Source organism: Oncorhynchus tshawytscha, linkage group LG19 (genome assembly GCF_018296145.1).
Source record: "Oncorhynchus tshawytscha isolate Ot180627B linkage group LG19, Otsh_v2.0, whole genome shotgun sequence".
NCBI classification, from domain to species: Eukaryota; Metazoa; Chordata; class Actinopteri; order Salmoniformes; family Salmonidae; genus Oncorhynchus; species Oncorhynchus tshawytscha.
Genome location: NC_056447.1, coordinates 59,053,631 through 59,080,149, shown reverse-complemented (window position 1 = coordinate 59,080,149; position 26,519 = coordinate 59,053,631). Strand labels below are relative to the sequence as shown.

The 26,519-nt window shown below is 47.7% G+C and overlaps 1 protein-coding gene across 1 annotated transcript; it reads right to left on the bottom strand.

The window, feature by feature from the left end:
• lg19h15orf39 (linkage group 19 C15orf39 homolog) lies at positions 1-24,788 on the bottom strand. The gene is made up of 3 exons (XM_024380206.2): positions 24,108-24,788; positions 20,594-20,768; positions 1-1,974 (listed from the first exon to the last, which is right to left on the bottom strand). The coding sequence occupies exons 1-3, from the start codon at positions 24,786-24,788 to the stop codon at positions 506-508; spliced, it is 2,325 nt and encodes a 774-aa protein (XP_024235974.1). The 3' UTR covers positions 1-505.
• Between the last annotated feature and the right edge of the window lie 1,731 nt (positions 24,789-26,519).

Sequence of the window (26,519 nt, the reverse complement as noted above, 5' to 3'; positions counted from 1 at the left end):
TTTAACATAATGGGTGGTAGATTTATGTTTCCATGTTGCAAGGAGCACAGTTTAACCAATCGGTCTGTCTTAAGTAAAAATCATCTCCATCCTGTCCAACAGCATTCCTTTGGGAGGCAGCCAGCAGCTGACAGTTTAACAACAAACTAGCAAAGACCAACTTGAGGATCATTGGACGAGTTTGTTTTGCGTCGTCCGGTGAACAGGGTGGGGTGGAAGTTGCATATTGTAGACCATTCCATTGGTCCTAAAGTGAAATCTCCACCCACCCGGGGCACCAGGCGATGCAAAAACAAAGTGGCCCAGAGAAAAGCACCGATACACATATCAAACTATTGAAAAACAACACAGTCAAAACACACAAACCAGTGAAAACACACACACACACACACACACAGGAAAAATAATGTTTCACCAGGATTCACTCTTCTTCAAGCCAGCCATTCTTCAAAAACCAAACAAGACAAAACGCCCAGTTAGCCTTCAATCCTGTCTCAGCCCTGTCTCAGTCCTCTATTTTTAGCCAACCCTTCTTATAGTCTATGAGCAGCTCCAAGTAGTACTGCCACTCTGGTTCAGAGTCATATTTCACCTGGAACACAGTCTTCAGGGGGTTAGGGTGTGGCTCATGTACCTGCACCACCAGACCCCTGTACCACACCTCCGTCCCGTCCCCCTCCTCGTAGAGGTGTTGTATCCGTCTCCCCACCAGGTCTGGGTAGTAGATCTTCATGACGGAGCGGGCGCGCTGCACGGCGGAGCGAAGGATCCAGCGGCGCCGGCGGTGGTCAGAGCTGTGGCAGGCAGACAAGAAGGGGCAGTACTTGATCTTCATGACGGAGCGGTGCAGGGAGGAGGACAGAGAGGAGGGCAGTCGGCTGAAGGATGAGAAGGTGGTGAGGTGGCGCAGGGTAGAAGAGATGCCCCCGAAATGCAGCCCTCGCTGGGGGAGCTTGGAGGACATCCTCCTGGAAAGACATCCATCCCTGGTTCTTTCCCTGGCCTCTCCTCTGTCCCCCTCCCTGTCCCTCTTTCCCCTGGCCTCCCCATCCTGTGTCTCTGAGAGGAGAGGCTGGCTGTCTGAGAGAGGAGGCTGACTGTGTCGGCGCAGTTCAAGGTCTGAGACAGAGACAGTCTGGTATCGCGTCTGTTGTCCTTTACGTCCCTCAGGAAACAACACCTTCCTCAGCTTGAGGATCATCCCTGACTGGCTCTTCGTCCTGAGGCCCTGGGACCAGGCTGAACCTGAGGATGGGGTCTTGTAGGACGGCACGGACAATAGTGTGGAGGCTCGATCCCTGTTGCTAGGAGACGAAGACAGCTCGTCTGAGGTCAAAGGGCATGTCCAGGAGTTAGACTCCTCCTCCTCCAGCAGGGGTGTGGCTGGTGGCTCTTCCTCCAGCTTATTGCCTCCATTCCGCTCTCCATCCCCCTTTCCCGTTTTCTCTCCATCACTCTTTCCATCCCTCCTGTCAGAGTCACTGCCTGCATTGTCACTGCTCCACACCGGCCGGCCGTTCCTTTCCTCCTCCTGATTAACAGTGTTCTTTAGAATGCTCCAGTCTCCAGCCTGCTCTGTGTTCCCACCACCCTCCAACACTGTGCGATCCCTCGTCCCTACAAACAGAGGTTTGGGGAAGCTCTTCTTCTTCTTGCCTTTCCCCTCTTTCCTCTTGTGCATCTTAAAGTGTGAGGATGATGATGATCCTCTCTTCGGGTCATCTCTCGGTCTCTGAGAGGAGAGGCTAGCTGTGGCTCTGCAGCTCGGGGTCTGAGACGGAGACAGACTGATACATTCCTCCAGGTGTTGTGGTGAGGTGGTGGTCTGTGTTCCAATGTCACAGCAGTTGGTGGGTTGTGAACATGGTCCAGTGTTAGTGGCCAGTGAACATAGCCCACTGGCAGAGCTATTCCAACGATCCTCTGAACACAGCGTTCCTTCTGGTGTCCTGGCCGTGTCACATGGCTCTACACCTGAAACACAGGCAACATGGCCGTTAGGATGTCTTTAATGTCGCCTAATGTGTCAACATGAAATGACAGGAGGATAAATCACATTGTTCTTTGATTGCAGTTCACCAAAAATAATCAAGAGATATGAAGAACAAAAGAGTGAAAGACGTTAACGGGGGGACAGAAAGACGTTAACGGGGGGACAGAAAGACGTTAACGGGGGGACAGAAAGACGTTAACGGGGACAGAAAGACGTTAACGGGGGGGACAGAAAGACGTTAACGGGGGAGGACAGAAAGACGTTAACGGGAGGACAGAAAGACGTTAACGGGGGACAGAAAGACGTTAACGGGGGACAGAAAGACGTTAACGGGGGGACAGAAAGACGTTAACGGGGTTAACGGAAGGACAGAAAGACGTTAACGGGGGACAGAAAGACGTTACAGACAGAAAGACGTTAACGGGAGGACAGAAAGACGTTAACGGGAGGACAGAAAGACGTTAACGGGAGGACAGAAGGACGTTAACGGGAGGACGTTAACGGGAGGACAGAAAGACGTTAACGGAAGGACAGAAAGACGTTAACGGGAGGACAGAAAGACGTTAACGGGAGGACAGAAAGACGTTAACGGGAGGACAGAAAGACGTTAACCGGGGGACAGAAAGACGTTAACGGGGGACAGAAAGACGTTAACGGGGGGACAGAAAGACGTTAACGGGGGGACAGAAAGACGTTAACGGGAGGACAGAAAGACGTTAACGGGAGGACAGAAAGACGTTAACGGGAGGACAGAAAGACGTTAACGGGGACAGAAAGACGACGAGGACAGAAAGACGTTAACGGGAGGACAGAAAGACGTTAACGGGGAGGACAGAAGGACGTTAACGGGAGGGGGGACGTTAACGGGAGGACAGAAAGACGTTAACGGAAGGACAGAAAGACGTTAACGGGAGGACAGAAAGACGTTAACGGGAGGACAGAAAGACGTTAACCGGAGGACAGAAAGACGTTAACGGGGGACAGAAAGACGTTAACGGGGGGACAGAAAGACGTTAACGGGGGGACAGAAAGACGTTAACGGGAGGACAGAAAGACGTTAACGGGAGGACAGAAAGACGTTAACAGGGGGACAGAAAGACGTTAACGGGAGGACAGAAAGACGTTAACGGGGGGACAGAAAGACGTTAACGGGAGGACAGAAAGACGTTAACGGGGATGACAGAAAGACGAAGTAAATCAAAGTTGAACATTTCCCTGGAGAAAGGAGAGCAGACAAAGTCCCACGTCCAGTCTAAACTGCCACAGTGACTAGACACAGAACTGCAACAGACCAGATAACTGCACTCCACCACCAACCAGACCGCTCCACCACCAACCAGACCGCTCCACCACTCAACCAGACCGCTCCACCACTCAACCAGACCGCTCCACCACTCAACCAGACCGCTCCACCACTCAACCAGACCGCTCCACCACTCAACCAGACCGCTCCACCACTCAACCAGACCGCTCCACCACTCAACCAGACCGCTCCACCACTCAACCAGACCGCTCCACCACTCAACCAGACCATTCCACCAGGCCCCACCAACCAGACCACTCCACCAGACCACTCCACCAGACCACTCCACCAGGCCCCGCCAACCAAACCACTCCACCACACCACCAACCAGACCACTCCACCAGACCACTCCACCTGGCCCCGCCAACCAGACCACTCCACCAGGCCCCGCCAACCAGACCACACCACCAACCAGACCACTCCACCAGGCCCCGCCAACCAGACCACTCCACCACACCACTCAACCAGACCACTCCACCACTCAACCAGACCACTCCACCACTCAACCAGACCACTCCACCACTCAACCAGACCATTCCACCAGGCCCCACCAACCAGACCACTCCACCAGACCACTCCACCAGGCCCCGCCAACCAAACCACTCCACCACACCACCAACCAGACCACTCCACCAGACCACTCCACCTGGCCCCGCCAACCAGACCACACCACCAACCAGACCACTCCACCAGGCCCCGCCAACCAGACCACTCCACCAGGCCCCGCCAACCAGACCACACCACCAACCAGACCACTCCACCAGGCCCCGCCAACCAGACCACTCCAACACACCACCAACCAGACCACACCACCAACCAGACCACTCCACCAGACCACTCCACCAGGCCCCTTCACCACACCGCCAAACTAGACCACTCCATCAGGCCCCTTCACCACACCGCCAAGCAGACTACTCCACCACACCGCCAACCAGACCACTCCACCAGTTCCCTCCACCGGGCCCCTCCACCACCAGACCACTCCACCAACCAGACCGCTCCACCAGACCACTCCACCTGGCCCCGCCAACCAGACCACTCCACCAGGCCCCGCCAACCAGACCACACCACCAACCAGACCACTCCACCAGGCCCCACCAACCAGACCACTCCACCACACCACCAACCAGACCACTCCACCAGGCCCCGCCAACCAGACCACACCACCAACCAGACCACTCCACCAGGCCCCGCCAACCAGACCACTCCACCACACCACCAACCAGACCACACCACCAACCAGACCACTCCACCAGACCACTCCACCAGGCCCCTTCACCACACCGCCAAACCAGACCACTCCATCAGGCCCCTTCACCACACCGCCAAGCAGACCACTCCACCACACCGCCAACCAGACCACTCCACTAGACCACCAACCACTGCACCAGACCACTCCACCAGACCAGACCACTCCACCAGACCAGACCACTCCACCAGACCACTCCACACCGCCAACCAGACCACTCCACCAGTTCCCTCCACCGGGCCCCTCCACCACCAGACCACTCCACCAGGCCCCGCCAACCAAACCACTCCACCACACCACCAACCAGACCACTCCACCAGACCACTCCACCTGGCCCCGCCAACCAGACCACACCACCTACCAGACCACTCCACCAGGCCCCGCCAACCAGACCACTCCACCACACCACTCAACCAGACCACTCCACCACTCAACCAGACCACTCCACCACTCAACCAGACCACTCCACCACTCAACCAGACCATTCCACCAGGCCCCACCAACCAGACCACTCCACCAGACCACTCCACCAGGCCCCGCCAACCAAACCACTCCACCACACCACCAGACCACTCCACCAGGCCCCGCCAACCAAACCACTCCACCAACCAGACCACTCCACCAGGCCCCGCCAACCAGACCACTCCAACACACCACCAACCAGACCACACCACCAACCAGACCACTCCACCAGACCACTCCACCAGGCCCCTTCACCACACCGCCAAACTAGACCACTCCATCAGGCCCCTTCACCACACCGCCAAGCAGACTACTCCACCACACCGCCAACCAGACCACTCCACCAGTTCCCTCCACCGGGCCCCTCCACCACCAGACCACTCCACCAACCAGACCGCTCCACCAGACCACTCCACCTGGCCCCGCCAACCAGACCACTCCACCAGGCCCCGCCAACCAGACCACACCACCAACCAGACCACTCCACCAGGCCCCACCAACCAGACCACTCCACCACACCACCAACCAGACCACTCCACCAGGCCCCGCCAACCAGACCACACCACCAACCAGACCACTCCACCAGGCCCCGCCAACCAGACCACTCCACCACACCACCAACCAGACCACACCACCAACCAGACCACTCCACCAGACCACTCCACCAGGCCCCTTCACCACACCGCCAAACCAGACCACTCCATCAGGCCCCTTCACCACACCGCCAAGCAGACCACTCCACTAGACCACCAACCACTGCACCAGACCACTCCACCAGACCAGACCACTCCACCAGACCACTCCACACCGCCAACCAGACCACTCCACCAGTTCCCTCCACCGGGCCCCTCCACCACCAGACCACTCCACCAACCAGACCGCTCCACCAGACCACTCCACCCACCAGACCACTCCACCAGACCAGACCACCCACCAGACCACTCCACCAGACCACTCCACCAGACCGCCAATCAGACCACTCCACCAGACCGCCAATCAGACCATTCCACCAGACCGCCAACCAGACCACTCCACCAACCAGACCACTCCACCAACCAGACCATTCCACCAGTCCCTCCACCAGGCCCCTCCACTAGTTCCCTCCACCACACCCCCAACCAGACCACTCCACCAGACCACACCGCCAACCAGACCACTCCACCAGACCACACCGCCAACCAGACCACTCCACCAGACCACACCACCAACCAGACCACTCCACCAGACCACTACACCAGACCGCCAACCAGACCACTCCACCAGACCACTCAACTCCACTCCACCAGACCACCAACCAGACCACTCTACCACACCGCCAACCAGAACACTCTACCAGTTCCCTCCACCAGGCCCTTCCACCACACCACCAACCAGGCACCTCCACCAGGCCCCTCCACCCAACTCATATTTCGCTGAGACTAAAACAGTGTTCATCTATTAAAATCAGAAAACAATGAGTCCCAAATGGCACCCTATTCCTGAAATAGTGCACTACTTTTGACCAGGACTCATTTGGCAGGCACCCAATGACTGAACAGTGTTTACCTCAGCCTCCTAGTGAAAGGTGAGAATACTAATAGTGCTGCAGTATACAGGCTACATGACAACACAGTCTGAACATGAATAAACCAACACACCTGGGTTTCAACATCTTTCAAATACTTTGCGTTTGCTTTAGCCTGCCTACAGTTCCATTTGGGCAGGGTTAGTAAATTGTAACTTCCATTGGTTCCTTTGTGCAAGGCAAAGCACAATCCAGCCTAGTGTAAAAGTATTTGAACCCAGGTCTGAATATTTATTTTTTGCTAATACAGGAAGAAAAGGGTCAGATAGAAGTCAAGTTCCCATGTGACCCCCATGTGACCCACATGTGAACACTAACAAAGTCAGCACTCAGCAGAGAACAGGAAATAACCAACTATCTGGCTGGATTAGATGATTCAGTTAGTGAAATCAGTTATGTTGACAGAGGTCAAAAGATTATCTCAACAGTTGTGACTGATTTAATGTCAAAGACTAGTGTGTGTTTTTAACCAAACTTTACCAAATATATATCAAGTTTAAAATCTACTTCTTAAAAAAAAAAGTTAGAGTTGCTAGTGATATGGTGTCAGTGTTGTTTTTTCCAACACATTTCTGTAGGGCACAAATGGAGGTTTGAGATGAAAGGTTGAAAGGCGAATTTAAAATTGTTTATTTGGGGGGGGACTTGGTTAAAAATAAAAGGCAAAATGGACATTTGAAATGAAACGGACAAAAGAAAGAGATGTGAAAAGGAGAGAGAGAGGGGTAGCTTGGTTATGGACACGTTTAACTACTCCATCCGGTCACTAACCCAGAGGACAGAATACAGGTCCCTATAAATGGGCCACCACTTCCTTCCTTACAACAAACGTCTGAGTTTTAGTTGCACTGTATCACATGGTGCTGTTCTATACCCTGATCCCAGATCTGTTTGGGCTGTAAAGCCAACTCCCATGGTCATGCCAAACACGATCTGGGATCAGGCTAGTTGTTCTATACCCTGATCCCAGATCTGTTTGGGCTGTAAAGCCAACTCCCATGGTCATGCCAAACACGATCTGGGATCAGGCTAGTTGTTCTATACCCTGATCCCAGATCTGTTTGGGCTGTAAAGCCAACTCCCATGGTCATGCCAAACACGATCTGGGACGAGGCTAGTTGTTCTATACCCTGATCCCAGATCTGTTTGGGCTGTAAAGCCAACTCCCATGGTCATGCCAAACACGATCTGGGATCAGGCTAGTTGTTCTATACCCTGATCCCAGATCTGTTTGGGCTGTAAAGCCAACTCCCATGGTCATGCCAAACACGATCTGGGACGAGGCTAGTTGTTCTATACCCTGATCCCAGATCTGTTTGGGCTGTAAAGCCAACTCCCATGGTCATGCCAAACACGATCTGGGACGAGGCTAGCTGTTCTATGAGTAATCCTACAGAAGGCAAAAATCCATTGTTTTCATTTGAAATGTTTTGCATGTCAGCAGTCAAGTTTTCAAGATATTGGACTTTCAAGAAGCAGAAGTGTCACCAGCCACACCATGATGATATAAAATGTACATAAAGATGCATGTACAGGAAGAAGGTAGTCATGTTGTTAATATGGTCGAATATTAACAGCAGTTATCACAGTGTTATTAACTCTAAGGGTTATTAGTTCAATAATCATAGGTAGAGTTAGTTGACATTTCAACTTGAGTTGTGTAGTTAGAACTAGTGTGATACTGGATTGTTTGTGAGTATTGTTACATGCACACAACAAGATGATTATTGTGAAGTCAGATTGATATAGTTTGATGTAAACGTTTCCATGCGTTACAAGAAGAACAGTTCCCTAATAATCTTGGAAACACGACATCTGAAATCAGGCGACATGATAGGACTATGATAAATGCAGAAAAATCAGCAAATCAAAATAAACGTTCTAACATGTTATTTTTGTGAAGCAGTCGCGCATAAGGGGGAGGCTCTGCTGGCACATGCTCAGATCAAACACCAACCAGACCACTATCACCAACCAGACCACTCCACCACCAACCAGACCACTACCACCAACCAGACCACTCCACCACCAACCAGACCACTCCACCACCAACCAGACCACTCCACCAACTTGAGTTGGTTAGAACTAGTGAGGGGGAGGCTCTGCTGGCACATGCTCAGATCAAACACGCCACTGTAACTCTGATGAAGCTGTTCACATGTCCTAAAAATTACATCATTATATGAATGCTCAGTGTTTGAGATCAATTGACACCCTTTACCATGGCACTTTGAGATTTATTTTAAACTGCAAAACCCTTACGCACCACTGCACTTTGTATACCAGGGTTGGCTGGCCTTCTCTAGTCACTTGTAGGCTCAGTCACTGTCATACTTTTATTTACAAAGCCATTTTGGATTTACTACCTTTTTATTTGGGCATTTGTATTGTTCAGAAATGTGTTGGGTACTCTCTTCATTCGCTGGACTTTATCCTGCTAACTGTTCCAAACTGAATTTGGTAAAAGGGATTTTATGTCCTCTGCGCCATCATCTTACAAAATACTTTTAAACTCGAAGAACTTGTCCCGATCTGTGTTTTTAAATCACTGATGAATGATCTTGAGACTGATTTCCTGACCTGTCAATGTTTTTGTCATACTCTTGTGAATTCTATGGTTTTTACTAGATTACTTGTAGTTTTTCATGTTGTTTGTCTGTAATTTTTGTAATATATTGGCCAGGACGCTCTTGAAAAAGAGATTTTAAATCTCAATGAGCCCTTCCTGTTTAAATAAATAAAAGATTGAAAAAACTTCCTCTTTTTTTTAGCATCGTTGTATGCCGATTTAAGATAAGCAGAGAAAAGGTGACTAATGTCGTACCCGGCCTACTGCCATAAATCAGTTTAATATCAGATTGTTAGTGTGCATGGAAACGTAGCCAGTGATGTAGTAAACGGAGGGGTAACAGAGCAGAAAGCAGCAGATACCTGGGCTGTCTTTTGGGGAGCATCAGGTGACGGCGACTCTGCAAAACAATAAATGGAATGGATTTGAAATGAAATTAAAATGTTAACAGTTCGAAAATGGAGAGGGAATGGAAAACATGCTTATTAATACAATTATAGTAGTATCTCTCCCATTACTAGAAATTATATTCAAGAACCTGAAATCACATTTATAAAACCTGAGAACCGTTTTTGCCTACTAAACATTTTATAAAGAATGAAGGAGTGAATCCTAACTTCCATGAAAGTTCAGTCTCCCATTGAGATCAATGCAAGTGAAAATATGATTTGCCCCAACTTTGACTCAGTGCAGTAGCGTGACTATACGACTCAGTGCAGTAGCGTGACTATACGACTCAGTGCAGTAGCGTGACTATACGACTCAGTGCAGTAGCGTGACTATACGACTCAGTGCAGTAGCGTGACTATACGACTCAGTGCAGTAGCGTGACTATACGACTCAGTGCAGTAGCGTGACTATACGACTCAGTGCAGTAGCGTGACTATACGACTCAGTGCAGTAGTGTGACTATGCATATAGAGGAACGACTAGGTACAGTAGTGTGACTATGCATATAGAGGAACGACTCAGTACAGACTCAGCTCTCATTGTTAAAGGAAGGAAATAACAGCGCAGTAGAGGGGGATTTCCAGAACCAGCCTGTTACCACGGTGACCTGCTGGGAATGAAGCACTAGTATTATGGGATGGTAAAAAAAACTCCAAGAAGCATCTGAAATGGCCCCCTATTCCATATGACCCTGGTCAACAGTGAGCCCTATATATGGACCCTACCCTGGTCAACAGTAGGGCCCTATATATGGACCCTGGTCAACAGTAGGGCCCTATATATGGACCCTGGTCAACAGTAGGGCCCTATATATGGACTCTGGTCAACAGTAGAGCCCTATATATGGACCCTGGTCAACAGTAGAGCCCTATATATGGACCCTGGTCAACAGTAGGGCCCTATATATGAACCCTGGTCAACAGTAGAGCCCTACATATGGACCCTACCCTGGTCAACAGTAGAGCCCTTTATATGGACCCTACCCTGGTCAACAGTAGAGCCCTATATATGGACCCTGGTCAACAGTAGAGCGCCTATATATGAACCCTGGTCAACAGTAGAGCCCTATATATGGACCCTACCCTGGTCAACAGTAGAGCCCTATATATGGACTCTGGTCAACAGTAGAGCCCTATATATGGACCCTGGTCAACAGTAGAGCCCTATATATGGACCCTGATCAACAGTAGGGCCCTATATAACCCTGGACCCTGGACCCTCAACAGTAGAGCCCTATATATGGACCCTGGTCAACAGTAGAGGCCCCCTAACAGTAGAGCCCTATGGACCCTGGTCAACAGTAGGGCCCTATATATGGACCCTGGTCAACAGTAGAGCCCTATATATGGACCCTACCCTGGTCAACAGTAGAGCCCTATATATGGACCCTGGTCAACAGTAGAGCCCTATATATGGACCCTGATCAACAGTAGGGCCCTATATATGGACCCTGGTCAACAGTAGGGCCCTATATATGGACCCTGGTCAACAGTAGGGCCCTATATATGGACCCTGGTCAACAGTAGGGCCCTATATATGGACCCTGGTCAACAGTAGAGCCCTATATATGGACCCTACCTTGGTCAACAGTAGAGCCCTATATATTTATTTATTTATTTACCTTTATTTAACCAGGTAGGCAAGTTGAGAACAAGTTCTCATTTACAATTGCGACCTGGCCAAGATAAAGCAAAGCAGTTCGACAGATACAACGACACAGAGTTACACATGGAGTAAAACAAACATACAGTCAATAATACAGTATAAACAAGTCTATATACAATGTGAGCAAATGAGGTGAGAAGGGAGGTAAAGGCAAAAAAGGCCATGGTGGCAAAGTAAATACAATATAGCAAGTAAAACACTGGAATGGTAGTTTTGCAATGGAAGAATGTGCAAAGTAGAAATAAAAATAATGGGGTGCAAAGGAGCAAAATAAATAAATTAATTAAAATTAAATACAGTTGGGAAAGAGGTAGTTGTTTGGGCTAAATTATAGGTGGGCTATGTACAGGTGCAGTAATCTGTGAGCTGCTCTGACAGTTGGTGCTTAAAGCTAGTGAGGGAGATAAGTGTTTCCAGTTTCAGAGATTTTTGTAGCTTGTTCCAGTCATTGGCAGCAGAGAACTGGAAGGAGAGGCGGCCAAAGAAAGAATTGGTTTTGGAGGTGACTAGAGAGATATACCTGCTGGAGCGTGTGCTACAGGTGGGAGATGCTATGGTGACCAGCGAGCTGAGATAAGGGGGGACTTTACCTAGCAGGGTCTTGTAGATGACATGGAGCCAGTGGGTTTGGCGACGAGTATGAAGCGAGGGCCAGCCAACGAGAGCGTACAGGTCGCAATGGTGGGTAGTATATGGGGCTTTGGTGACAAAACGGATTGCACTGTGTTAGACTGCATCCAATTTGTTGAGTAGGGTATTGGAGGCTATTTTGTAAATGACATCGCCAAAGTCGAGGATTGGTAGGATGGTCAGTTTTACAAGGGTATGTTTGGCAGCATGAGTGAAGGATGCTTTGTTGCGAAATAGGAAGCCAATTCTAGATTTAACTTTGGATTGGAGATGTTTGATATGGGTCTGGAAGGAGAGTTTACAGTCTAACCAGACACCTAAGTATTTGTAGTTGTCCACGTATTCTAAGTCAGAGCCGTCCAGAGTAGTGATGTTGGACAGGCGGGTAGGTGCAGGTAGCGATCGGTTGAAGAGCATGCATTTAGTTTTACTTGTATTTAAGAGCAATTGGAGGACACGGAAGGAGAGTTGTATGGCATTGAAGCTTGCCTGGAGGGTTGTTAACACAGTGTCCAAAGAAGGGCCGGAAGTATACAGAATGGTGTCGTCTGCGTAGAGGTGGATCAGAGACTCACCAGCAGCAAGAGCGACCTCATTGATGTATACAGAGAAGAGAGTCGGTCCAAGAATTGAACCCTGTGGCACCCCCATAGAGACTGCCAGAGGTCCGGACAGCAGACCCTCCGATTTGACACACTGAACTCTATCAGAGAAGTAGTTGGTGAACCAGGCGAGGCAATCATTTGAGAAACCAAGGCTGTCGAGTCTGCCGATGAGGATGTGGTGATTGACAGAGTCGAAAGCCTTGGCCAGATCAATGAATACGGCTGCACAGTAATGTTTCTTATCGATGGCGGTTAAGATATCGTTTAGGACCTTGAGCGTGGCTGAGGTGCACCCATGACCAGCTCTGAAACCAGATTGCATAACAGAGAAGGTATGGTGAGATTCGAAATGGTCGGTAATCTGTTTGTTGACTTGGCTTTCGAAGACCTTAGAAAGGCACGGTAGGATAGATATAGGTCTGTAGCAGTTTGGGTCAAGAGTGTCCCCCCCTTTGAAGAGGGGGATGACCGCAGCTGCTTTCCAATCTTTGGGAATCTCAGACGACATATAGACGATATATGGACCCTGGTCAACAGTAGGACCCTATATATGGACCCTGGTCAACAGTAGAGCCCTTTACAGTGCCTTGCGAAAGTATTCGGCCCCCTTGAACTTTGTGACCTTTTGCCACATTTCAGGCTTCAAACATAAAGATATAAAACTGCATTTTTTTGTGAAGAATCAACAACAAGTGGGACACAATCATGAAGTGGAACGACATTTATTGGATATTTCAAACTTTTTTAACAAATCAAAAACTGAAAAATTGGGCGTGCAAAATTATTCAGCCCCCTTAAGTTAATACTTTGTAGCGCCACCTTTTGCTGCGATTACAGCTGTAAGTCGCTTGGGGTATGTCTCTATCAGTTTTGCACATCGAGAGACTGACATTTTTTCCCATTCTTCCTTGCAAAACAGCTCGAGCTCAGTGAGGTTGGATGGAGAGCATTTGTGAACAGCAGTTTTCAGTTCTTTCCACAGATTCTCGATTGGATTCAGGTCTGGACTTTGACTTGGCCATTCTAACACCTGGATATGTTTATTTTTGAACCATTCCATTGTAGATTTTGCTTTATGTTTTGGATCATTGTCTTGTTGGAAGACAAATCTCCGTCCCAGTCTCAGGTCTTTTGCAGACTCCATCAGGTTTGCTTCCAGAATGGTCCTGTATTTGGCTCCATCCATCTTCCCATCAATTTTAACCATCTTCCCTGTCCCTGCTGAAGAAAAGCAGGCCCAAACCATGATGCTGCCACCACCATGTTTGACAGTGGGGATGGTATGTTCAGGGTGATGAGCTGTGTTGCTTTTACGCCAAACATAACGTTTTGCATTGTTGCCAAAAAGTTCAATTTTGGTTTCATCTGACCAGAGCACCTTCTTTCACATGTTTGGTGTGTCTCCCAGGTGGCTTGTGGCAAACTTTAAACAACACTTTTTGTGGATATCTTTAAGAAATGGCTTTCTTCTTGCCACTCTTCCATAAAGGCCAGATTTGTGCAATATACGACTGATTGTTGTCCTATGGACAGAGTCTCCCACCTCAGCTGTAGATCTCTGCAGTTCATCCAGAGTGATCATGGGCCTCTTGTCTGCATCTCTGATCAGTCTTCTCCTTGTATGAGCTGAAAGTTTAGAGGGACGGCCAGGTCTTGGTAGATTTGCAGTGGTCTGATACTCCTTCCATTTCAATATTATCGCTTGCACAGTGCTCCTTGGGATGTTTAAAGCTTGGGAAATCTTTTTGTATCCAAATCTGGCTTTAAACTTCTTCACAACAGTATCTCGGACCTGCCTGGTGTGTTCCTTGTTCTTCATGATGCTCTCTGCGCTTTTAACGGACCTCTGAGACTATCACAGTGCAGGTGCATTTATACGGAGACTTGATTACACACAGGTGGATTGTATTTATCATCATTAGTCATTTAGGTCAACATTGGATCATTCAGAGATCCTCACTGAACTTCTGGAGAGAGTTTGCTGCACTGAAAGTAAAGGGGCTGAATAATTTTGCACACCCAATTTTTCAGTTTTTGATTTGTTAAAAAAGTTTGAAATATCCAATAAATGTCGTTCCACTTCATGATTGTGTCCCACTTGTTGTTGATTCTTCACAAAAAAATACAGTTTTATATCTTTATGTTTGAAGCCTGAAATGTGGCAAAAGGTCGCAAAGTTGAAGGGGGCCGAATACTTTCGCAAGGCACTGTATATGGACCCTGGTCAACAGTAGAGCCCTATATATGGACCCTACCCTGGTCAACAGTAGAGCCCTATATATGGACCCTACCCTGGTCAACAGTAGAGTCCTATATATGGACCCTGGTCAACAGTAGAGCCCTATACATTGGGGCAAAAAAGTATTTAGTCAGCCACCAATTGTGCAAGTTCTCCCACTTAAAAAGATGAGAGAGGCCTGTAATTTTCATCATAGGTACACTTCAACTATGACAGACAAAATGAGAAAAAAAATCCAGAAAAGACACCTGTCCACAACCTCAAACAGTCACACTCCAAACTCCACTATGGCCAAGACCAAAGAGCTGTCTAAGGACACCAGAAACAAAATTGTAGACCTGCACCAGGCTGGGAAGACTGAATCTGCAATAGGTAAGCAGCTTGGTTTGAAGAAATCAACTGTGGGAGCAATTATTAGGAAATGGAAGACATACAAGACCACTTACAATCTCCCTCATTCTGGGGCTCCACGCAAGATCTCACCCCGTGGGGTCAAAATGATCACAAGAACGGTGAGCAAAAATCCCAGAACCACACAGGGGGACCTAGTGAATGACCTGCAGAGAGCTGGGACCACAGTAACAAAGCCTACCATCAGTAACACACTACGCCGCCAGGGACTCAAATCCTGCAGTTCCAGACTGCTTAAGCCAGTACATGTCCAGGCCCATCTGAAGTTTGCTAGAGAGCATTTGGATGATCCAGAAGAAGATTGGGAGAATGTCATATGGTCAGATGAAACCAAAATATAACTTCTTGGTAAAAACTCAACTCGTCGTGTTTGGAGGACAAAGAATGCTGAGTTGCATCCAAAGAACACCATACCTACTGTGAAGCATGGGGGTGGAAACAGCATGCTTTGTGGCTGTTTTTCTGCAAAGGGACCAGGATGACTGATCCGTGTAAAGAAAATAATGAATGGGGCCATGTATCGTGGGATTTTGAGTTAAAACCTCCTTCCATCAGCAAGGGCATTGAAGATGAAACGTGGCTGGGTCATTCAGCATGACAATGATCCCAAACACACTGCCCGGGCAACGAAGGAGTGGATTCGTAAGAAGCATTTCAAGGTCCTGGAGTGGCCTAGCCAGTCTCCAGATCTCAACCCCATAGAAAATCTTTGGAGGGAGTTGAAAGTCCGTGTTGCCCAACAACAGCCCCAAAACATCACTGCTCTAGAGGAGATCTGCATGGAGGAATGGGCCAAAATACCAGCAACAGTGTGTGAAAACCTTGTGAAGTCTTACAGAAAACGTTTGACCTCTGTCATTGCCAACAAAGGGATATATAACAAAGTGTTGAGATAAACTTTTGTTATTGACCAAATACTTATTTTCCACCATAATTTGCAAATAAATTCATAGAAAATCCTACAATGTGATTTTCTGTATTTTTTTTTCTCATGTTGTCTGTCATAGTTGAAGTGTACCTATGATGAAAATTACAGGCCTCTCATCTTTTTAAGTGGGAGAACTTGCACAATTGGTGGCTGACTAAATACTTTTTTGCCCCACTGTATATGGACCCTACCCTGGTCAACAGTAGAGCCCTATGGACCCTACCCTGGTCAACAGTAGAGCCCTATATATGGACCCTACCCTGGTCAACAGTAGAGCCCTATATATGGACCCTACCCTGGTCAACAGTAGAGCCCTATATATGGACCCTACCCTGGTCAACAGTAGGGCCCTACATATGGACCCTGGTCAACAGTAGGGCCCTACATATGGACCCTGGTCAACAGTAGGGCCCTACATATGGACCCTGGTCAACAGTAGGGCCCTACATATGGACCCTGGTCAACAGTAGGGCCCTACATATGGACCCTGGTCAACAGTAGGGCCCTATATATGGACCCTGGTCAACAGTAGAGCCCTACATATGGACCCTGGTCAACAGTAGAGCCCTATATATGGACCCTGGTCAACAGTAGGGCCCTATATATGGGAAATGGGAAATATAATACTGTAGCAACAGCACACATTTTACACCATGCAAGCCTTGAAGGTGTTGACATTCTTTCTGCATTAATACTGCCATTCTGGGTTTAGCAATGAATGGACTCCCAAATCAAACAAGCCAATAGGATCATACGATTTAACCAGATCCAGTCCCTCGCTAAATCCAAATGTTCTTTTCTAAACCAACCTGGATCTGGTTAACAGACGGGTTCGTGTGACAAAAACAGACACGACATCATCAGTGATTTCGATCAATCACAGACTGATTACTGGAGACATACTGAACACACAGTACCTTCCTCTGCAAACACATACTTTTTCATCACCAAACATGACAGTGTGTGTGGGGGTTAGGGTTGGGGGGGGGGTTCACAGTTGCTTATTTGGCATATACACATGATATACAGCATGTTGAGCACACAGTGCAATTAAATGTTTACTTGCAGGTTCACCTCTCGACAATAGGAAAGTAATTAAGTGAGTAAAGGGTAATGAAAACAACAGAGCTCAGTGTGTGTGCCAATAACAAAAAGGAGACCAACTGAATAACAGAGGAGTCTCAACTCCATTGAAACAACTTTTTAGTCCAGGCTAAGTAAGCTTCCTATGTCTGGGGAATCTCCAGAACACCACCAACCAGACCTGGGAAACTGGCCCATATAAAAACCAGACCTGGGAAACTGGCCCATATAAAAACCAGACCTGGGAAACTGGCCCGTATAAAAACCAGACCTGGGAAACTGGCCCACATAAAAACCAGACCTGGGAAACTGGCCCACATAAAAACCAGACCTGGGAAACTGGCCCATATAAAAAGCAGACCTGGGAAACTGGCCCATATAAAAAGCAGACCTGGGAAACTGGCCCATATAAAAAGCAGACCTGGGAAACTGGCCCAAATTGTTTTTACTTTTGTTATTACTTTCATTGCATCCAGTTCCCCTTCAAGGTCCCCATTTTATCCAGGTCCCCATTTTATCCAGTTCCCCTTCAAGGTCCCCATTTTATCCAGTTCCCCTTCAAGGTCCCCATTTTATCCAGGTCCCCTTCAAGGTCCCAATTTTATCCAGGTCCCCATTTTATCCAGTTCCCCATTTTATCCAGTTCCCCTTCAAGGTCCCCATTTTATCCAGGTCCCCTTCAAGGTCCCCATTTTATCCAGTTCCCCTTCAAGGTCCCCATTTTATCCAGGTCCCCTTCAAGGTTCCCATTTTATTCAGGTCCCCTTCAAGGTTCCCATTTTATTCAGGTCCCCTTCAAGGTTCCCATTTTATTCAGGTCCCCTTCAAGGTTCCCATTTTATTCAGGTCCCCTTCAAGGTTCCCATTTTATTCAGGTCCCCATGCAACATCTCCAGTTCACACAGATAGCAGGCATGTGACTATGTTTCTGTTCAGCCTCTCAGTAATACTCAATGTAAGACATTTGCTTCTGCTTTCACCCAGATTCCAAACGCCGTCAGTCAGGCCACAATGGAGAGACACACACACACGTGCAGTTTATGATGAGGGAGGATGATTTTATTTTTCATGAAGATGGCCTTATTTCTATTACAGCATATTGGATGACTCTCATTCATATTCCATTCACCCAAAAATAGGCTATTTTTCCTGTACCCATCATGAGGTTGCTACAACCTAGCCTATGAATGAAAGTTTACAATGTCGAGAGAAAAATTTGAGATGACAGAAAATTACACAATACCACATTGCACACTCTTGCCTGCATCTAACTTATCTAGGGTGTAACCATTAATCCAACAGTTGCAAACGAGAGTTTCTATTGGACAAATTCTGGTGTTTTTATCCCCGTTTCATTTGCTTCCGTTTATATGCTCTCTCTCTTTCTCTGTCTCTCTCTCTGAGGACCTGAGCCCTAGGACCATGCCTCAGGACTACCTGGCCTGATGACTCCTTGCTGTCCCCAGTCCACCTGGCCGTGCTGCTGCTCCAGTTTCAACTGTTCTGCCTGCGGCTATGGAACCCTGACCTGTTCACCGGATGTGCTACCTGTCCCAGACCTGCTGTTTTCAACTCTCTAGAGACAGCAGGAGAGGTAGTGATACTCTCAATGATCGGCTATGAAAAGCCAACTGACATTTACTCCTGAGGTGCTGACCTGTTGCACCCTCGACAACTACTGTGATTATTATTTTTTGACCCTGCTGGTCATTTATGAACATCTTGGCCATGTTCTGTTATAATCTCCACCCGGCACAGCCAGAAGAGGACTGGCCACCCCTCATAGCCTGGTTCCTCTCTAGGTTTCTTCCTAGGTTTTGGCCTTTCTAGGGAGTTTTTCCAAGCCACCGTGCCTCTACACCTGCATTGCTTGCTGTTTGGGGTTTTAGGCTGGGTTTCTGTACAGCACTTTGTGACATCAGCTGATGTAAGAAGGGCTTTATAAATACATTTGATTGACTGATGGTTTAAAAAATGTTTTTCAACAGAATCGGCAGAATGTATACACCCCTGATCACGCATAAAACACAGTTCACTTTCATAGCAGCCATGTTGTATTCATTCTAATCTCTATGCACTCTCCTCCTCTCACATTTTCCCTTCGTTTGTGGACTTCAAATGAGCAACACATCAGCGGTATGTGACCAGGCAAAAAAAATCTTTCCAAGCCAAACCGCTACACACAGCCTAGATCGTTGTCCCCGTATTAGCTAAAGTAACGTCCTAGTCAACATAGCTAATAGAACTAATGCGTTAGTAAACCAGCTACAATCATGCAGTAATGTTACAGTGTGCAGTCAGTAAGCTGTTTATTAGCTACACTGGTTTATTATTGCCCCGGTGGCAATTAATTAATAAAACCAAAAGCTTTCCTTGATTTGGAAGAGTTCCAGTGTTGGATAGCCATAGCCAGCTAACTAACATAGCATCCCTCTCTGTTGGATAGCCATAGCCAGCTAACTAACATAGCATCCCTCTCTGTTGGATAGCCATAGCCAGCTAACTAACATAGCATCCCTCTCTGTTGGAAAGCCATAGCCAGTTAGCTAACATAGCATCCCTCTCTGTTGGAAAGCCATAGCCAGCTAACTAACATATCATCCCTCTCTGTTGGATAGCCATAGCCAGCTAACTAACATAGCATCCCTCTGTTGGATAGCCATAGCCAGCTAACTAACATAGCATCTCTCTGTATGAGTAACTAAACTAGCTAGCTGCATTTGCTAGCTAAGTGAGGGGGGAAAAAAGACAGTTGCTTTATTTTTTCAATAAATTAATTTGTTGAAAACCAGAAAATCATGCCAGCCGGTTTGCTTATTATACGGAATTTGAAATTATTTATACTTTTGTTATCAGAAAAATAAGAGCCAACAGTGCAGTTTCCTGCTAAAGAGACAGTCCATTATGGACTGAACATAACAATATTTATTGGCATGACCCCAGGAAAAGCTGATTCTAACAGCTAATGGGAACCAAAATAAATTAATTAATGACTGGCCGACATTGTCCATATCCTTGACATCCGTCACAATGTCATTGATAAGTAAATTAGATTTCCACTATCTAGAACATGTATCTTTACTAATGTGTATGTACACCAGTGATTGAGATACAAGCATTCGAGTGGTATACTACAAATTAGATTCAATGAATTAGCCAGCTAACTTATCTAAATATTCTGAAATAACACATTTTTGTTGTTATAATAATCTTAAAATGGGCTCAACAACCAAACACAGATAGAAGTTTAGCTTTCTAAATGAACCAGAACCAGACACTCAACAGCTATTTCCGTTTATTTATCAAAGTTAGCTAACTCATTGATCCTGCTTTGTAGTGTACCTCTCTGGCCAACTGTGATCTAACCCTCTGGGGCCTGGCTAACAGCTAACTCACCCAAGCTCTATCAAGGGCCAGGCTAGCAGGCTAACGGTTAACTCACCAAGGCTCTTGCAGACACAGCTGTGATAGTAGAGGTTGAGAACGTCAGGGTAGATGTTAGGCAGGTGTTTGAGTGACAGGAGCCTGCGGAGCTTGGAGGAACATGGTCGTTTCTGCAGCGTCACCAGGTGTCTCTCCTCAGACAGCGTGGTAGGTCTCAACTCCACCTTGTGCTCCTGTCATTACATTAGATCAACTTTATTGTAAGCCTGAAATACAGAACTGTTTTGTGCTAACATTCCACTCCTCATACTATGTGTCATATGCCAACAAGTAGATGGAGTGGAATGTTGGCACAAAACAAACTGGTACCCAGGCTACTTTGTAGTCTTGACAGAAATGTGCTTTACGTACAGAGACTTGACATGGGTAATTCATCAGACACAAACAGCAAATGAAATGTGATACACTACATGACCAAAAGTATGTGGACAACTGCTTATCCAACATCTCATTCCAAAATCATGGGCATTCATTTTGAGTTTCTCCCCCCTTCACTGCTATAACAGCATCCACTCTTCTGGGAAGGCTTTCCACTAGATGATGGAACATTGCTGCTATAATAGCCTCCACTCTTCTGGGAAGGCTTTCCACTAGATGTAGGAACATTGCTGCTATAACAGCCTCCACTCTTCTGGGAAGGCTTTCCACTAGATGTTGGAACATTGCTGCTATAACAGCCTCCACTCTTCTGGGAAGGCTTTCCACTAGATGTTGGAAAATTGTTGCTATAACAGCCTCCACTCTTCTGGGAATGCTTTCCACTAGATGATGGAACATTGCTGCTATAACAGCCTCCACTCTTCTGGGAATGCTTTCCACTAGATGATGGAACATTGCTGCTATAACAGCCTCCACTCTTCTGGGAAGGCTTTCCACTAGATGTTGGATCATTGCAGCGGGGACTTGCTTCCATTCAGCCACAAGAACATTAGTGAGGTCGGGCACTGATGTTGAGCGATTAGGCCTGGCTCGCAGTAGGTGTTCCAATTCATTGCAAAGGTGTTCAATGGGGTTGAGGCCAGGGCTCTGTGCAGGCCAGTCAAATTGGAACTACGCATTCGGGCAGGCAGCGTTCTCCTGGCATCCGCCAAACCCAGATTCGTCAGCGCCAGATGGTGAAGCGTGAGTCATCACTCCAGAGAATGCGTTTTCACTGCTCCAGAGTCTAATGGTGGTGAGCTTTACACCACTCCAACCAATGCTTGGCATTGTGCATGGTGATCTTAGGCTTGTGTGCGGCTGCTCGGCCATGAAAACCAATTTCATTAAGCTCCCGACAAACAGTTCTTCTGACGTTGCTTCCAGAGGCAGTTTCAGTAGTGAGTCTTGCAACCGAGGACAGACAAGTTTTATGTGCTACGCACTTCAGCAATGGTTGTGGCTAAAATAGCAGAATACACTAATTTGAAGGGGTGTCCACATACTTTTGTATACAGTGCATTCAGAAAGTATTCAGACCCTTGACTTTTTCCACATTTTGTTACGTTATGGGCTTATTCTATAATGGGTAAAGAAAATTTTAAAATTTCATCGATCTACACACAATACCCCAAAATGACATCACAATACCCCATAATGACATCACAATACCCCATAATGACATCACAATACCCCATAATGACATCACAATACCCCACAATGACATCACAATACCCCAAAATGACATCACAATACCCCAAAATGACATCACAATACCCCATAATGACATCACAATACCCCATAATGACATCACAATACCCCATAATGACATCACAATACCCCACAATGACAAAGCGAAAACAGGTTTTTATATATTTTTGCAAATGTATAAAAATAAAAAACAGAAATACCTTAATTACATAAGTATTCAGAACCTTTGCTATGAGACTCGCAATTGAGTTCTCCAACTTGATTGGAGTCCACCTGTGGTAAATTGAATTGATTGGACATGATTTGGAAAGGCACACACCTGTCTATATAAGGTCCTACAGTCGACAGTGCATGTTAGAACAAAAACCAAGCCATGAGGTTGAAGGAATTGTCCGTAGAGTTCAGAGACAGGATTGTGTCGAGGCACTGATCTGGGGAAGGGTACCAAAAAATGTCTGCAGCATTGAAGGTCCCCAAGAACACAGTGGCCCCCATCATTCTTAAATGGAAGAAGTTTGGAACCACCAAGACTCTTCCTAGAGCTGGCCGCCCAGCCAAACTGAACATTTGGGGGAATAGGGCCTTGGTCATGGAGGTGACCAAGAACCCGATGGTCACTCTGACAGAGCTCCAGAGATCCTCTGTGGAGATGGGATAACCTTCCAGCAGGACAACAATCTCTGCAGCACTCCACCAATCAGACCTTATGGTAGAGTGGCCAGACTGAATCCACTCCTCAGTAAAAAGCGGATCAGTTTGCCAAAAAGCACCTAAAGGACTTTCAGATGATGCAAAACAAGATTCTCTGGTCTGATGAAATCAAGATTGAACTCTGTGGCCGAAATGCCAAGCGTCACATCTGGAGGAAACCAGGCACCATCCCTACGGTGAAGCATGGTGGCATCATGTTGTGGGAATGTTTTTCAGCAGCAGGGACTGGGAGACTAGTCAGGATCGAGGGAAAGATGAACAGAGCAAAGTACAGAGAGATCCTTATGAAAACCTGCTCCAGAGCGCTCAGGAGCTCGGGAAGGTGAATCTTCGCCCCAGACTAATAGGACAATGACCCTAAGCACACAGCCAAGACAACACAGGAGTGGCTTCGGGACAAGTCTCTAAATGTCCTTGAGTGGCACAGCCAGAGCCCGGACTTGAACATGATCAAACATCGCTGGAGAGACCTAAAAATAGCTGTGTAGTGACGCTCCCCATCCAACCTGACAGAGCTTGAGAGGATCTGCAGAGAAGAATAGGAGAAACTCCTCAAATACAGGTGTGCCAAGCTTGTTGCGTCATACCCAAGAAAACTTGAGGCTGTAATCACTGTCAAAGGTACTTCAACAAAAGTATTCAGACCCTTTACTCAGTACTATGTACATGGAATATTTCAGTTTTATATTTTTTATAAATTTGCAAAAATATCTAAACCTGTTTTTGCTTTGTCATTATGGGGTGGGTATTGTGATGTCAATATGGGGTATTGTGTGTAAATTGATGAGGAAATTTTATTTATTTATACTTCATTAAGCTTATACTTTATACTTATTTCAGAATAAGGCTGTAACGTGACGTGGAAAAAGTCAAGGGGTCTGAATACTTTCCGAATGCACTGCAATGAAATGAGTGACCTGTCACGTGTAATGAAATGAGTGACCTGTCACGTGTAATGAAATGAGTGACCTGTCACGTGTAATGAAATGAGTGACCTGTCACGTGTAATGAAATGAGTGACCTGTCACGTGTAATGAAATGAGTGACCTGTCACGTGTAATGAAATGAGTGACCTGTCACGTGTAATGAAATGAGTGACGTTATGTATTATATGTGGTGCTAAAATGTATTGATTTAAGATTAGATCGAGATCCAGTACGTCACAACTGTACCTGGAGAACCTGGTCGATGTAGACCCCCTGGACCTGAGGGAAGAGCAGCTCCTTGACCACCAGCATGGGAACAAACACCGCACCTGCCCTCATCACATGGGGGAAGGGACACTGCTTCTGGGCTACATACTGCCCCAGTCTCTGGAGCACATTCTGGAGGGCAGACTGGGTCTCTGGTCCCCTCAGCCACACCTCCCTGGCCTCAGAACCCAGCAGAGAGGTCACCTTCTGGGCCTTGGGTGGGGAAATGGCGGTGGAGGTAAGGGAGATGTCCAGCTGGGACAGCCAGGTTTGGAGCTCTGTGGGTGGGGTGTGGGACACACAGCTGGAAACCAGGTTACAAAGTAAGAGGTGCAGCTCTAGGAAGTGCTGTCTGGCTGGTCGGGAGCTGTAGTTGCTGTCTGAAAGGGCACGAGGGCTGCGGCTGGATTTGGCTACAGCTGTAGGGTCAGTGGGTGACTGTGGGACCTCTGTAGAGCAGGGAGGGGGAGCAACAGCCCGGAGCATGTTATCTGGCAGGACGATCTTATAAGTGGATAGTTTGAGACATTGAGGAGGGATGTTTTGAAGGTTCAGTTTGGTGGTGGCTGGGTTGGTGGATTGGGGAGGGCTGGATGATTTGGGGTGTGGTGTAGCAGTCTGGTCATAGGGCTTCTGATGGGCCTGGGGAGGGTGGTGCATGTTATGGGTGAACGCGCCAACTATCCTATGCCTTATTGAGAGGGGTTGGGGTGGAGTTGTTGATTTGGGACGTAGGTGGGGCTGCGGCGGATTGGGTGGATAGTGGTTGGACTGGGGCTGGGATGGATGGTGGTTGGACTGGGATGGATGGTGGTTGGACTGGGATGGATGGTGGTCGGACTGGCATGGATGGTGGTCGGACTGGCATGGATGGTGGTCGGACTGGCATGGATGGTGGTCGGACTGGCATGGATGGTGGTCGGACTGGCATGGATGGTGGTCGGACTGGGGCTGGGATGGATGGTGGTCGGACTGGGATGGATGGTGGTTGGACAGGGGCTGGGATGGATGGTGGTTGGACAGGGGCTGGTGGTGCTGAGTTTGGGACTGATGGTGGTGCGGAGTTTGGGACTGATGGTGGTGCTGAGTTTGGGACTGATGGTGGTGCGGAGTTTGGGACTGATGGTGGTTTGGGAGTTTGGGACTGGTGGTGCGGAGTTTGGGACTGATGGTGGTGCGGAGTTTGGGACTGATGGTGGTGCGGAGTTTGGGACTGATGGTGGTGCGGAGTTTGGGACTGATGGTGGTGCGGAGTTTGGGACTGATGGTGGTGCTCGTTGTAAGTAAAAGATCCTTCCATCACACATCTATCTGTAGCCGACATAATAGAAATATATTTATCTGACGCTATTGACAATTTACTGTCCAGTTGATCAGATTCACATTTCTTAATAACACCCACGGTGAGATCATGTACAAACACACCCGGCTCTGTTGTTGCTGCTGCCACCTCCATCTCTTCCTCTTCCTCTTCCTTAATAACCACTTTAGTCTGCATGTCGTCATCAGTCTTCACTTCCACCTCCCTCTCTGGTTCTTGCTGTGGTTCCTCCTCCTCTTCCTTAACCACTTTAATCTGCAAATCGTCAGTCTTCACTTCCACCTCCCTCTCTGGTTCCTGCGGTGGTTCACTAAAAACAGGCACTACAGGCTTCTTCTGTGTATTGTCTGATCTGACTACAGTACCCAGAATCCTCTGCTGGACTACAGGCCTCTGCTGTTCTGAGGCTGGTCGGACTACATGGTTACCAATCCTGTGATTGATTGATACAGGCTTCCCTTCCTCTCGTTCAGGGTCTCTCTCAGGCCTTTGTGGGTCAGATGTAGGGCCTGTTTCCTGTCTGTGTTGATGACGTCTGTGAGGGTCTGATTGGGTCTCAGGTTTGAGCACACCAGAAGGATGGCGTCCAGAAGTATGGTGTCCAGAAGGATGGCGGTCAGTTCTCTGAGATCCTCTAACAGGTAGAGACAGCATGCCAGCAGCCTCTAGGTAAGCCTTGTATGGAGCCAGGCTGAAAACATTGTTGATGACTGGCATGGGAGGAGAGGGAGACTGACAGCTATCGAGTCCGCCTCCCTCTCCGTTCACCTCTGCTCTCCCTCCCTCTGCTATATCTCCCTCTGCTCTCCCTCCCTCTGCTATATCTCCCTCTGCTATATCTCCCTCTGCATTCGTCTTCATCTTCTGTCGTCTCTGATACAGTTCCACATCAATGACGTCATCCCCATTGTCCTGTGTGTGTTTTGGTGAGGGAGAGTCTATGTTGATGGGTCGGTCTGAGTCCGAGGCCCATCTCTTCAGCGTTTCTGTACCAGTAGTGATCATGTCTCCATGCACATTAGACTGAGGGACAGGACTGTCTCGAAGCCTCACTACAGTAGAACCAGTCA

Bases quoted from the DNA above. Each gene is read 5' to 3' on its own strand.
- lg19h15orf39 (XM_024380206.2), bottom strand. From the start codon at position 24,788: ATGCACCACCCTCCCCAGGCCCATCAGAAGCCCTATGACCAGACTGCT. The intron at 20,769-24,107 runs GTACAGTTGTGA...ATGTAATGACAG, and splicing joins ACATCGACCAGGTTCTCCAG to GAGCACAAGGTGGAGTTGAG. The intron at 1,975-20,593 runs GTGAGTTAACCG...CCTGTGTTTCAG, and splicing joins CTGTGTCTGCAAGAGCCTTG to GTGTAGAGCCATGTGACACG.